This window comes from Mytilus galloprovincialis, chromosome 6, assembly GCF_965363235.1.
Source record: "Mytilus galloprovincialis chromosome 6, xbMytGall1.hap1.1, whole genome shotgun sequence".
NCBI classification, from domain to species: Eukaryota; Metazoa; Mollusca; class Bivalvia; order Mytilida; family Mytilidae; genus Mytilus; species Mytilus galloprovincialis.
Genome location: NC_134843.1, coordinates 4223990 through 4238438, shown reverse-complemented (window position 1 = coordinate 4238438; position 14449 = coordinate 4223990). Strand labels below are relative to the sequence as shown.

General features: G+C 30.6%; 1 protein-coding gene across 4 annotated transcripts in view; it reads right to left on the bottom strand.

The window, feature by feature from the left end:
- The window catches only part of LOC143078746 (WD repeat-containing protein 7-like), a 66029-nt gene that overhangs the window by 36572 nt on the left and 15008 nt on the right, over positions 1–14449 (bottom strand). For 2 of the 4 annotated variants that reach the window (XM_076253691.1, XM_076253692.1), the window contains exons 5-9: positions 14183–14351; positions 9148–9218; positions 7966–8082; positions 4741–4886; positions 3938–3964 (exon numbers count right to left, since the gene is read on the bottom strand). In XM_076253691.1, the coding sequence (XP_076109806.1) occupies positions 3938–3964; positions 4741–4886; positions 7966–8082; positions 9148–9218; positions 14183–14351 (530 nt within the window). The remainder of the gene's footprint in view (positions 1–3937; positions 3965–4740; positions 4887–7965; positions 8083–9147; positions 9219–14182; positions 14352–14449) is intronic. The other 2 variants (XM_076253693.1, XM_076253694.1) reach the window with 1 other exon arrangement.

Genomic DNA, 14449 nt, shown 5'->3' with positions numbered 1-14449 from the left:
GTTGATGGATTATGATTTGTTAATTTCAAGCAGCAAAATAAACTTTTATTGATTTGCATATGTTTTGTAAACCTTATGTTGTTTTCAATGTATATATATATATACATGTATATTGATGGCAAACATTTTTAAAGATTGAATACAACAGATGTTTTGTATGCTTCATTAATAAGATATATAGACACATTATATCTCAGAAGTTCACGTTATAACTAGCAAAGTTATGTAGAAGAATTGAAGATGCTGTAATTTGCTGATTGAAATGTCTGATGAGTAATAAAGCTGTGAGTCATGTAATCTATTGATGAAATAAATGATATTAAAAAATCTTATTTCATTGCTTGAGTATTGGCCTTTTTAAGGTAATTTTGAAACTTTACTCATCAAGTCCTTCCACAATGTAAATGCTGCATTGCTGATAATGTTATGAATGAACATTACTGTAATTATAAGGTAGAGACATGCTGCACTTACTCAACCAAAATCCTTATAAGACAAGTTACCCTATTGTATATGTTCAACAGAAAATGTCTTTCATCAAGATCATGCTAGTTTTATAATAATTATACACCCTTGTCTTTCAAATTTTAGGATTTGAGAGTTTCTGATGAAGGTTACCCTAGCAAGTGTGTTGCATGCACCAACTTAATTAAGTGTTCTTTTCATCAATTTACAAGAAAAACAATATATTATGCATTGCAATGAAGTAAGATTTACAAGTGACAAAAAATGAGGCAGAAGCAAAGATTCAGAATAAAGGGAAGGCTACTCACTCTACTGACCTAGAAAAAAGGTTGTAATAACAATAATAAATGGCTTACAAAAATATCTCTTGCTCAAAGTTATATAATTTCCAAATAGCCAGAAGCTTTGAAGAAAACAGAAGCAGAAAAGTTAACTGACTATATTTCAATATCAGGTTATGTTTTTCTTCAAATGACCATAAGGCTAGGGTAAAAAAAGGCAAGAGCCTGATAGCAGAGTATTGGACAACAGTTATGTTGTTGCAAATATAGGTTTACATTATTGAGTCTAGGTCTAAAATGTGGACAGAATTTTTATCATGAATTTTGTGATTTGTCCATATGTTGCAGTGATTGAATGATGATGCCCAATAAATGTCATACTTAAAGAATAACAGTACTGTAGTCGAAGATTTGCCACTGTCAGTTGTCAATTTGTCGGTCGCAAATGCAGTTTTGCTGGCGACGCGTTGTGGAGACAGTAAAACGTTATTTTGCGACCGTCAAATAGACAATTGACAGTGGCAACTTTTCAACTATAGTACTGTTATTCTGAGTCTAATGCATTAAGAAAAGAAATAATACGTTGGAGCTTGAAAAAATGTATAAATTTGACATTCAAAAAAAAATCAGCAAAACTTCATGAATAATTTTGAAATTTTTGTTGCAAAGACAAACCAGATGCTCCGCAGGGCACAGCTTTATACGACCGCATAGGTTGAACCCTGAACGGTTGGGGCAAGTATGGACACAACATTCAAGCTGGATTCAGCTCTAAATTTGGATTGTGATTAAATAGTTGACACAGCATAGGTTTTGGACACAGAATGAATGTGGTCTAATGAACTTAAAATAATTTTTTTGTCTTTGAGCAATCACTATGCTGTTGAATATTAATCCTCTCAAAAAAATGTTTGAAGAAATTTTTTTTTATTTATGAAATCTGAAATGAGAAAAATTAACACATCCCCCTTTCCCTTTTTTCAAAACTGATCTCAATTCAAATTTCTAATGGAGTTTGCAACAATAACTACTCATTTAAATACATCATAAAATATTAAAATGTAACAAAAAGTGCTTGTTATCACTGAATGGTAAAGAGTGTTTTAATTTATCAATTGGTAGTAAAAGTGAATATACATTGTGCATTGTATAAAACAATGATTTAAGTTGATTCAACTACTATTCTGGACAAAGAAAGATAACTCCAATCAATTGAAAATTTCTTGCTATTGCACAATATTGTGCAATTAGATATTTCTTGCTATTGCGCAATACTGTGCAATTGAAAATATTTGCTATTGCACAATACTGTGCAATTGAAGATTTCTTGCTATTGCACAATACTGTGCAATTGAACATTTTTTTGCTATTGCACAATACTGTGCAATTGAAGATTTCTTGCTATTGCTGAATACTGTGCAATTGAAAATTTCTTACTATTGCACAATATATATATACTTAATATAATAATTTTGGATCCTGATTTGAACCAACTTGAAAACTGGGCCCATAATCAAAAATCTAAGTACATGATTAAATTCAGCATATCAAAAAAGCCAAAGAATTCAATTTTTATTAAAATCAAACTTAGTTTAATTTTGGACCCTTTGGTATTTAATGTAGACCAATTTGAAAACGGGACTAAAAATTAAGAATCTACATACACAGTTAGATTTGGCATATCAAAGAACCCCAATTATTCAATTTTTGATGAAATCAAACAAAGTTTAATTTTGGACCCCGATTTGGACCAACTTGAAAACTGAAATACTCTCTGACATGAAAAAATCCTGAATTCTGGAATATTGTACCACTAGCATATATATATATGTTACAAAAATATATGAAAAACAAAATCGGAATCAAAATTACAGTTAATAAAAATTAGAATAAACCAAAAACAGGAATAAAGAAAGTTCAAACAAAGGTTAACTATGTGAATGTAGTTATGTCAGTGCAAAACTAAATACAGTTAGAATCTCACAAAATTATTTCACCACATACACGACAGTTATTAATCAAAATTGTTGCCTAGCTTTTATATAAGCAGCAAAATTAAAAATATCTCTTTTTTTTTTTTTTTATGAATTCAAAATCATTAAAGGAGCAGATCTTAGGCACTTGGCAAAGAAATTCTCAAATAATCTTAGTAAATCATAACACATATAGGGACTTTCATTTATAGACTACATGGGAAAAGTTTACAATTGCTTTATTATTATATTTAAATCTCAAAAGAGGGAGTAACAAGAATGTGTCCATAGTACACTGATAAATGGGACTTCAAAAGAATAAGTTTCAAAAGGACATCATGCCCCCTCACACATAACAATTCTGTGTTGACTGAAGGACAAAATCTGGGTCAATATCCTAATTTGGAAAATATTTTTAAAAGTTTTCATCCGAATGAACATTTGAACTAAGTTACCAGTGAATGTGATCAAAAGTTCATCCTAAGCTACAATGAACCAAACCTTAATCTACCTTAAAATAAAACTTGACCCTTGTTACAGGATGGACAAAGAGACTGAATAACATAAAGATACATAGACCAAAAAAAATAATGCCCTACTTCTATAATAGGAGTGGTGTGAAAAAAAAAAAAGTTCACTGAAATAAATGAGACAGACATTTAAAAGCAATGTTGAAACATCAAGCCTGAAAACAATGCTCTACTTGAGATTTTCTCTGTTAACAAGCTCATTCACAGCAAACAATCAAATACAAAAATAGTATTTATTTCTGGTCATATTAATAATTGTTATTTGGATGGAGAGTTGTCTCATTGGCACTCACACCACATCTTCCTATATCTATATCTATAAACCAAATATACTGGCAACATCAAACTGAAAGCATACATGTGTATTTTCTTGAAGTGGTTAAATCAATTTGAAATTTATCTTGGAAAGATAAACTCAGATATAAGAAGATGTGGTATGAGTGCCAATGAGACAACTCTTCATCCAAGTCACAATTTGTAAAAGTAAACCATTATTGGTCAAAGTATTGTTTTAGCCAAATTTGCATTAGTTAACTACCATTCTAAGAGCAAACAATAACATAACTAATAACTTTTTAATATTCATTACACAGCAAAAACAAAACATAAACACAAACTTTATTATTATGAAATATTTGCCATGAACAAGCTTGCTACAAACAGAATATTTTCAGACTTGACATATTACCTGGTGAAAACTTTTCCTTTCAGTAAACTAGAATGCAATATGATATTACATAAATATTGAAAAATTTGACTTAAAGTACAAATTTCTATGAATATATTTGATGTTCAATGAAAAACTTATGAGCAAAATGAATAACTTAAATAACAGCACATTTAAATGTCATTGCTCTTAAGTTGATATCATGATACTGTGGTTTTAATTTATTTTTCGTGGAAAATTAATTTTCGTGGATTATGGAAAAAATAACATATTGGCTGATATTTGATTTCTTGGTTTTGCCGAAGTGTACATGTGCATGCAAGCCAGAAGAAATTTGAAATTCGTCATTTAAATTCAAAGTTTGCTGTTAACCACGAAATCTTCTACTATTAGAATCCCACAAATAATAATTAATCCCCAGTAAAATATCTGTCAAGCCTGAAAAGTACTCATAAACAGTTTTCAAATATGCAAATTGGAAAAATCAGCATAATCCAGTCTTTGCAATGTAAAATACAATAAGTAAGAATAAAGACAATTGAATTATGAGCTCATTTGATAAAGATAATTAAACCATGTAATCTGTGAACGATTTTTATCAGGCTAAACAGATATTCTTTAAATAACAAAATTTTATGTTTTTCAGATATACAAAATCTGTAATGTTACAATAATAAGCTAATTCAAACATGAAAACTTATCTAGATTGCTTAAAATATGAATATGCATGATGTGAAATTTGTGGAAGAGGAGGTAACTCTGACAAACTGATAACTGATAAAAAATCTTATATCAAATTTCTTCATCAATGTTAATGAACTTACTTTGTAGGTAATTTATACAGGTAGCCTTTGCCATCACTACTCCAGACCAACACTTTATCTACGCTAATGAAATCTCCGCCAGACCAGCGCTCACCACAACGATTAGACTCGGAACACAACAATGTAAAGTCTCCTGCATCATATATCTGTAAAGGTAAAAAATGGCGGGAAACGTAATCATTAATAAATAAATGTCAGGTTAGTTTTACATATTAGTTTTTGTTGTTGATAAAACTGACTCATATAAAGTATTGAATTCAATGTATGCAGAATATGCTTTTATTCAAAGGCATTAGTTATTTATGAAACTTTAAGTGAGAAAAACTATCCAACAATACAAAGTAGAGGTAACTAGTTAGTAATGTTTAATCAAAGACAAATGTTTACACTATATGGCTAGCTCTAGTGCACGCACTGTGAAGTAACTAGTTAGTAATGTTCAATCGACGACAAATGTTTACACTATATGGCTAGCTTTAGTGCCTGCACTGTGAAAACAATGTTTACACTATATAGCAAGATCTAGTGCCCGCACTGTGAAGACAATGTTTAGGATTTCAACAAAGAAAACTGAAGGCCTGATATCATCACATGATTCAATGCTATTTGTGGAAGGTTTAATAATTTCTGAATAAAAACTGTAGTTAATTGAAGACTGAATGTTGTCCACTAGAAATCTTTTGTTTATTTTTGTCATTGGGTTACTGTCTCATTTATCCAATCATAAATACTACACATTATCAGAACATGAATTTAAAGGATTTTTGATTGATAAGTGTAACTCTATATGTCACATTGAATCCTCCTTACAAATTACTGATTGTGCTTTAAGTGTGGTTTTTGGTTGTTTTTTCTCAGAGAGATTTGCTTCCATAAAGTATTGTTTATTTTCAATGATTAATTTAAGTTTGTCAATACCAATTTTTATTGATTGAGGTAAAATTGTTGTTGATGGATGTTTAATGTCATGGTTTTGCCATAGTCTGCATACAAACCTAGGGATAATTGCACTTTGTTAAAAATTAATTTGTGGTTGACCAATTCCCACAAAAATTGTCATGATACCTTGATACTCTAAATGCCTGTACATTGAGTACGTTAGTTATAAGACAACAACAATACTACATTTTTCTTTCTACCAATATGCTAAGCTTTGTCCTCTTTTTTTGTTGAAGTTTGGTGCAATATTTTTAAAATAAGTAATTGATAAAGTGTTTTATAATGAATATACTGGTTTTCTGTGTGTGTGTTTCTACTAACATTATATATTTGTAATAACATTTATTTCTAAAACACTTTTCCATTGTATATAATTTATGCATATAAAGCTACATTTCTACTACCAAATCATATATGCAAACAATCAAATATGAAATGAACATAAAATCTACTGGAAAACAGAACAGCTTAACAAAAGTGATCCTGTGACAGACATCCATAATAGCAAATCTACTTTGTTCTGACTTTGAAATATTGTGCTGAAAAAGCTAACAACGATTGATAATGAGTACAGTGATTATAATATTCAGGGCATTATTAATTTGAAACTTCTGCATCAATTATAATTCTACTAAATGATGTTTATCTTAATTTTCATGTACTGTGAATTCATTTATTTTTGAGGATACCATTTTTAATGAATTGAGTAAAACTTGTATTTCTTGGATAGTTGAAAATTTGTGGTTCAATGGTACCCACAAAAATTGTACACTGAACTTAATAACAAACTTTGTGTCCTATAGGTACCTATATATCAAAATATATCTTCATAAGTTCAAAGAACTTATTGGTCCAATAAAATGAGATAAATTTGGCTATTATGGGTACACCTGTTTATCTTCAGGTCTGTAGCAATGACACTTATCAAGTTTGACAAATTATGAATGTCTGTTTTCTTAAAATATAAAAGATGGTGGTTTAATAAATTTTTAGTATGCAGTCAGGCTTTAAATGGGTTTTCAGATCTTTATCAATGGTCAACAAATACTTTTAAAGCTACTGGCATTCTTAAAAACAGTAGTAACAGGAAAAAGCTTTCAGACAGTAAAAAACATTTAGGACAAAAAAAATCACTTTTTCAAAAAGCATGACTAACAAATGATTAGCAATGCAAGAGGTTATTACATGTCGAGAAAAGAAATCCATACTAATCTTGTCATTGATTGTTCAATATTTTGAACATACAATATATTTTACAGTCTCAACTAAACAATACAGAAGTTTCATTTTCATGTTCTAACATGCAGGCCTTACCAATAAACGTTTATCTTTAATTCTGTCATAGCATGATTTCACATCAAAATCATACACCTTTAAATCAAAATATGCAAATTTCTAATAAATCAAACACTACCTTAAAGTGTTTCATAATGCAATAAGTGTTTTAAATCATTTTACAAAACACATACAATCTGATACATGCTTATATTAGTTTATTTTTTTTAATAAGCAGCATTGAACATGAAATAACTTCTTACATACAAATGAACTAAGTTTTTTCAAATATGAAGTTTAATTTTTAATTTCTATTTTAATTATAAAATATAACAGTAATGAAAATATGATTTAGCAAACATATTTAAAAGTAAAATAAATTTTTCTGAGAGTATATCATAATATAAGTAGAAAACTGCAATGTTTGACTTAATTTACATGAAAAATGAGCAGATAATTACTGAAGATATGTAATAGATAAAAATCTGATAATGATTCAAACAGGTTGTCTTATCTGTGGATTCATTATTTATCGTTGGATACCAATTGTTCTGGATTTCCTGGGTACAGGAGAACCACAAATTTAAATATTTAACAAATTACAACTTTTCTGGAGGAATGTATGCATACTTTTTCAAAACAATGAATATTCATGAAGTTGTTAGTTTTCCTCTATCCACAAAAATTGGTACCCACAACAATAAATGAATATAAAATACATGTATGAAAGGAATTATTTTAAGTATATTAAGATTCTATTTAAAATCCTGATGACCATGTGTATAAATTAAAGCATGCTCATCAATCATGTTACTCTATTTTCTGCCTAAGTTAAAAAATTTCAAACATCTAATATCATTAAACAAGCAGTGAATAGAATTTAAAGATAAAAAGATATAAAATATAAAAATACAAGCAAACACATTACCTTGAACAAACTGTTTTTCGATTTTGTCCAATCACTAACTTGTGTTAAAACAAATTAACCAATCAGAATTCAGAAGATCTTACCTGCCAATACTTGGAACATACTATTAGAACAGTCCTCTGGTTAAAAGTACAACATGTTAAAGTTTCTGCATTCAGACATCTTATCTGCTTAGATTCTTCCTCAAACACTGGCTGAGCCTATCAAAAATAGAATTTATATAGTGCTTTATTTTGTCAATATACCTTGTATATTGATTTACATTGTATATTGATTACCATTTGCAGTACAAAAGATACTTAAAAAGTCAAGAGAAATAGAAGCAAAAGACAAATTTCTAAAAAGGCTTACATAACACTTTTGATTCTCACAATTCATGTTGATTTGTATGATCTGTTGTATTTATTTATTTCTTTCCCTTAATTGAACCATAATTCCCCATTAAAGACAAATACATTTTCATATTTTAAACAAGTTGAGAGTGGAGAAATGGTATATTGCATGAAACTCATACTGGCATCTGTTTCACAATCACAAGGTTGCAATTTAAATTTTAGTTGTCAATCTAAGATCTTGACAGAAAACTCATTGACAGGTGCCTTTCTAGAATATTTGAAAGAGTGGGCGTTTATTCCAATGTTTCCCCGAGAGTAGCGAGGCTAACAATCTTTTAGACCTTTTTTTAGGCAAAAAAAAATAATTGTGAAATGCACTAATGTAACAGTTCCTGACTTGGAGCATGTATATTTTATAGTTAAAGAGTATGTGTTTAATTAATTAATATGATAAATTGCAATATTTAATACAATATTAGTATATCACATTTTTGGTTTTGTTTTATTTTAAAAGGGAGTACGCCCATTATAAATGCCCACACCTAGACCTGCCCCTAATTGAAGTATAAAATGGAATTTAAGGTATTTAATTTTTGTATGGAATTTCATAACAACTCCAGATGTGTCAATTCTAAACAAAATAATGACATATAGTTGATTTAATCAGATAAAACAAAAATTTCATTTCTTATGATTGGTTGATAACCATAATGTTTTTTTTTCAAATACAGGGTAATAGTATTTTTTGGGGTGCCCTTTATAGTTTGCTGTTCTGTGTGAGCCAAAGCTCTGTGTTGTAGACTGTACTTTGACCTATAATGGTTTACTTTTACAAATTGTGACTCAGATGGAGAATTGTCTTATTGGCACTCATACCACATCTTCTTATATCTAGTTATTATATACATAAACATTACAATAAATATCTACCCTATTTTCATAACCAGTCAACATCCATATCTTCACCGCACCAGAGTTGGTTATTGCCAACAAAACATCCTCTACAGAATCAAAATATTTACATGTACAAAAGTCTGATAAAAATATTACTGAACAAATCATACAATGCTTAAACAATACTTTTGCATATAGATTAAGTAAGTGAATATTACATCATATTCAATGTCTGTCTATCCTTCTATAAAGATACATGTATTAACTAGTTACAAATCCTAATGTTTAAAACTTGTACATGTATATACAAATACTTTTTTATTGTTCACATTTAAAAAATAAACGAAATGCTATAAAATAACCATTAGCATAAAAAAACTTAAACTAGCTATAAATACAGAGCAAATGGATTGAGACAACAAGCAAACAGCTATTTGGCTATAGCAAGTAACACTGTAAAGTTTTCAAAGTAATCAGATCCCCAAACATGGTTAAATTTATGACAAATGTTCATGGAATAACAATCAGGTCCACAAACATTTTTAAATTTTGTACAGAATAATCCACATATGATAAACTACATATTATGTAATACATCAGTACACCGTGTAGAACGCCACATGCGGGGTGTCGGCTATGTTTGACATGGGGTGGCAATTTTGAAGTGACGAAAAAGTAACAAGGTAAGTTCAAGGATCAAAATTTCTTGTTTCTAGAACTCTCAGTACCATATAATGTATTGCACGGAAGGAACCACAACATAATCTATTTCCTGAAAGCAGAAGCAGTCGTTTTCAGTGCTCAGTTTTCTCAAACACCTCGCCCTAGTTTTCCGTGTTGCAGATTTTGAGGCTTTATATGCAAATTTCGGTATAAAAACTACTTTACACAGCCATCCCCCGTATCATTTATATAGAATTGTATTCCTCTCATTGACTTATACCAAATACCAGTTTCTTAGTTAAAATTAATTGGTTTTAAAACTGTTATTCATCAAAATATAAAGTGTCGCTCGGGGTGTCAGATTTTGCGTCGCAAGGGGTAGAGGCTTGTCATTAAAAAAATACATATTTGCTTGTAAATTAGTCTTCATATGATACATTTTATTTCAGACACATCTACTTTACCATGACAAAACAAGGATTTTTCATTTTGCCTGTTTTTGGTCTTATAAAATATATGCTTTTGATTTCATTCACATCTACTTTACCATGACAAAATAAGGGTTTTTCATTTTGCCTGTTTTTGGTCTTATAAAACATGTGCTTTTGATTTCATTCATAGTAAAAAAAAAATGGCTTAAAATATTTAGTTTTCAAGCTGGTAAACGATTTCTTTTCCTTTTCAGTCACTATCATGGTAAAAAAAAAGTAAAGGCCATGGCTCAATAAACCAAAACATCACAAAAAGCACTCGTGCATGCCGCAAAAATCCATTACTCCTAAAAGAATTAGAAAACTCTCTCCAATGAAACACTCACCGGCATCTTTTTCAGCGAATGACAACACAACTTCAAGTAATCCTGAAGACGATGATACTACAATTGTCAATGAGAAAACAACGACTTGTACACAAATATACAACGGAACAGGTTTACAAGAAAAAATGATTCAAGACAGTTATTTCGTTTGTAATCGCCCAGCTAGAACTATCCGTTTTCTGTTACACATCTATCATATCATATCTACTTTGAAGGTCTACTCTGACTATATACATATCTCTAACGAACCGGAATTGAATAAAATTTGAAGAATTTGATGTAACCTGTGTTTTTCTAGGTTGAATTTCTGTTACATTTATGTTATTATTTGTATAGGTGTGTTTGAATTAAAAAGTATCAGATAGAGATCGATTTATAAGAAAATGTATTCTTTTTTTATGACAAGCCTCTACCCCTTGCGACGCAAAATCTGACACCCCGAGCGACACTTTATATTTTGATGAATAACAGTTTTAAATTCAATTAATTTTAACTAAGAAACTGGTATTTGGTATAAGTCAATGAGAGGAATACAATTCTATATAAATGATACGGAGGGTAGCTGTGTAAAGTAGTTTTTTATACCGAAATTTGCATATAAAGCCTCAAAATCTGCAACACGGAAAACTAGGGTGAGGTGTTTGAGAAAACTGAGCACTGAAAACGACTGCTTCTGCTTTCAGGAAATAGATTATGTTGCGGTTCCTTCCGTGCAATACATTATATAGTACTGAGAGTTCTAGAAATAAGAAATTTTGATGCTTGAACTTACCTTGTTACTTTTTCGTCGCTTCAAAATTGCCACCCCATGTCAAACATAGCCGACACCCCGCATGTGGCGTTCTACACGGTGTCATTAGTTGTACAGGATTTTCAAGCTGGGGAAAATATCCCATTTGATCATTTAAAAAGAAAAGGCAGTTATATGCTGAAAGTTTAGCAGAAAATGGATAAAGGTTTTTTAGATACTAAAATTATTTTTTCAACAATAGCAGTGATTTCTTATATATCATTAGAAATATTATAACATATTCATTACTAAATTTAGGAAAGATCTTACAGAGTACAGTTCTTAGCAGTGACTAGATTTCTAATATTTTTTATATCACAAGTCATTTCAGCAAAGCAATAATCTATCTTAATTGTTAGTTGGTACTGTGGATTCATTATCAGATAGTAATTTCGGGGGTCTTGTTGATTTGGGTGAACAATGAATCTTAATGTTCAAATTTTTTGTAAAAAAAAGTTTACAAATTTTTAATATGCTTTGTATACAAAGATTGGTCAAACCACGAAATCAAATATTCATGAAAATGAAAGTTTTCCTCAATCAACGAAAAATTGATCCACACAACAATAAATGAATCCACAGTAGTTAGAAAAATGTGTAACAGCATCAAATAATTCAAAAGCATGTAAACACTGTAAAAGTCTTTGCCATGGCTAAAAATTCCAATTGAAAGAAAAAATGGGTTAATGAACATAGAAATCATTCATTTTAAATTGTTTTTTTTTATTTCAGCCACTCAAGTACTTACTCCGTTCATCTGAAAATAATTTCATTCAAATATATTTACAAATACAGAAGGAAAAATAAAACGCATATAAAACAAAATATATTGAAAGGCCATGTTTCATCTAACAGAAATGGTTTCTAGAAGAGAAAATATATGTATTTCTTTTTAATAATGTTCAATCAGTTTCAGTATTATTCTTTTATCTAACACGGTTTCAATTCTATCTGACACATTGAAAGTTAAACAACTAAATTTACTATCACAAAATTCTCTTTAAGTGATACAGTAAAACCTGCCTAAATAGTCACCTCATTTCAATGGTCATTTAATCTCCCAAATATTAACTCTTTTCAATGGTGACTGACCATCAGTCACCTTATTTTCTTACAATGTTGTCAATTTCTAAATAAAGATAATTTTTATGTTTTAATAACCAACATTATCAAACAGCGGTCTACTACTGTTGCCTTTATTATCAAAACAAAAATATATGTATTCAGTACCTAAAGTCAAAATGAGAATCAGAACATGTTTGCAACCAAGACCATGGTGATAGGGGCTATAAGTGAAATCGTCTTGCCCCACTCCTTTACATTTTCATTTGAAACCATAACAACGACTTATTTCTATCTGTTTATTTATTTATTCTTTAAATTTACAACGCTAGAATCCAACAACTTTTAATTTAATGCTTGCAAGAAAGTTATTCTACCATTTCAACCACTTAAACAATTTGTCATTTACAGATTTGAATGCATGAAGAATGAAGATGAGTGTAACATTTTTAAAATATTTATTTCAAGCACATATCCACAATTTGTAAACCAACTAATTTTAGTGAGTGATTTATTTTCGTGACTTTAACAAGTAGAAAAATAGCGCAAATATAAATCGTTGTGAATATGTAAAACTGATATTTATTTATTCAAGTAAACTTGAGAATCATGAAATCAAATTGTTGCGAAATGGGCTAGAAAGGGATGAATGTGAAATGGGCTAGAAAGGGATGAATGCGAAATGGGCTAGAAAGGGATGAATGCGAAATGGGCTAGAAAGGGATGAATGCGAAATGGGCTAGAAAGGGATGAATGTGAAATGGGCTAAAAAGGGATGAATGCGAAATGGGCTAGAAAGGGATGAATGCAAAATGGGCTAGAAAGGGATGAATGTGAAATGGGCTAAAAAGGGATGAATGCGAAATGGGCTAGAAAGGGATGAATGTGAAATGGGCTAGAGAGAGATGAATGCGAAATGGGCTAGAAAGGGATGAATGCAAAATGGGCTAGAAAGGGATGAATGTGAAATGGGCTAGAAAGGGATGAATGCAAAATGGGCTAGAAAGGGATGAATGTGAAATGGGCTAGAAAGGGATGAATGCAAAATGGGCTAGAAAGGGATAAATGTGAAATGGGCTAGAAAGGGATGAATGCAAAATGGGCTAGAAAGGGATGAATGCAAAATGGGCTAGAAAGGGATGAATGCAAAATGGGTTAGAAAGGGATGAATGCAATATGGGCTAGAAAGGGATGAATGCAAGATGGGCTAGAAAGGGATGAATGCGAAATGGGCTAGAAAGGGATGAATGTGAAATGGGCTAGAAAGGGATGAATGCAAAATGGGCTAGAAAGGGATGAATGCGAAATGGGCTAGAAAGGGATGAATGTGAAATGGGCTAGAAAGGGATGAATGTGAAATGGAATGTGAAATGGGCTAGAAAGGGATGAATGTGAAAATGAATGTGAAATGGGCTAGAAAGGGATGAATGTGAAAATGAATGTGAAATGGGCTAGAAAGGGATGAATGTGAAATGGGCTAGAAAGGGATGAATGCAAAATGGGCTAGAAAGGGATGAATGTGAAATGGGCTAGAAAGGGATGAATGCGAAATGGACTAGAAAGGGATGAATGCGAAATGGGCTAGAAAGGGATGAATGCGAAATGGGCTAGAAAGGGATGAATGTGAAATGGGCTAGAAAGGGATGAATGCAAAATGGGCTAGAAAGGGATAAATGCAAAATAAAGTATTTGCAAAATTAAGTTGGTTTACAGTACTTAATATCAATATAATGTATTACCTTCTCTTTTTACTGGTCTTAGAACACAGCATGCACTAATCCAATCAGGTAATACTTTGGAACACAATGTGTACAAGGTGTCAAAGGTCAACGGGTCAATAATAAGAATTTCTGGATAATAACCATTACATACTAGACGTAGGTCTTTTGAGTTCTTGAAGTAGTAAGACTGGAAATGAAAAGACAGTTTTGGTGTAAACAATAACAAAATATTCAAATTTAAATAACCCTTTAAGGAATAAGAGATGTCTTATATTTCTATATCAT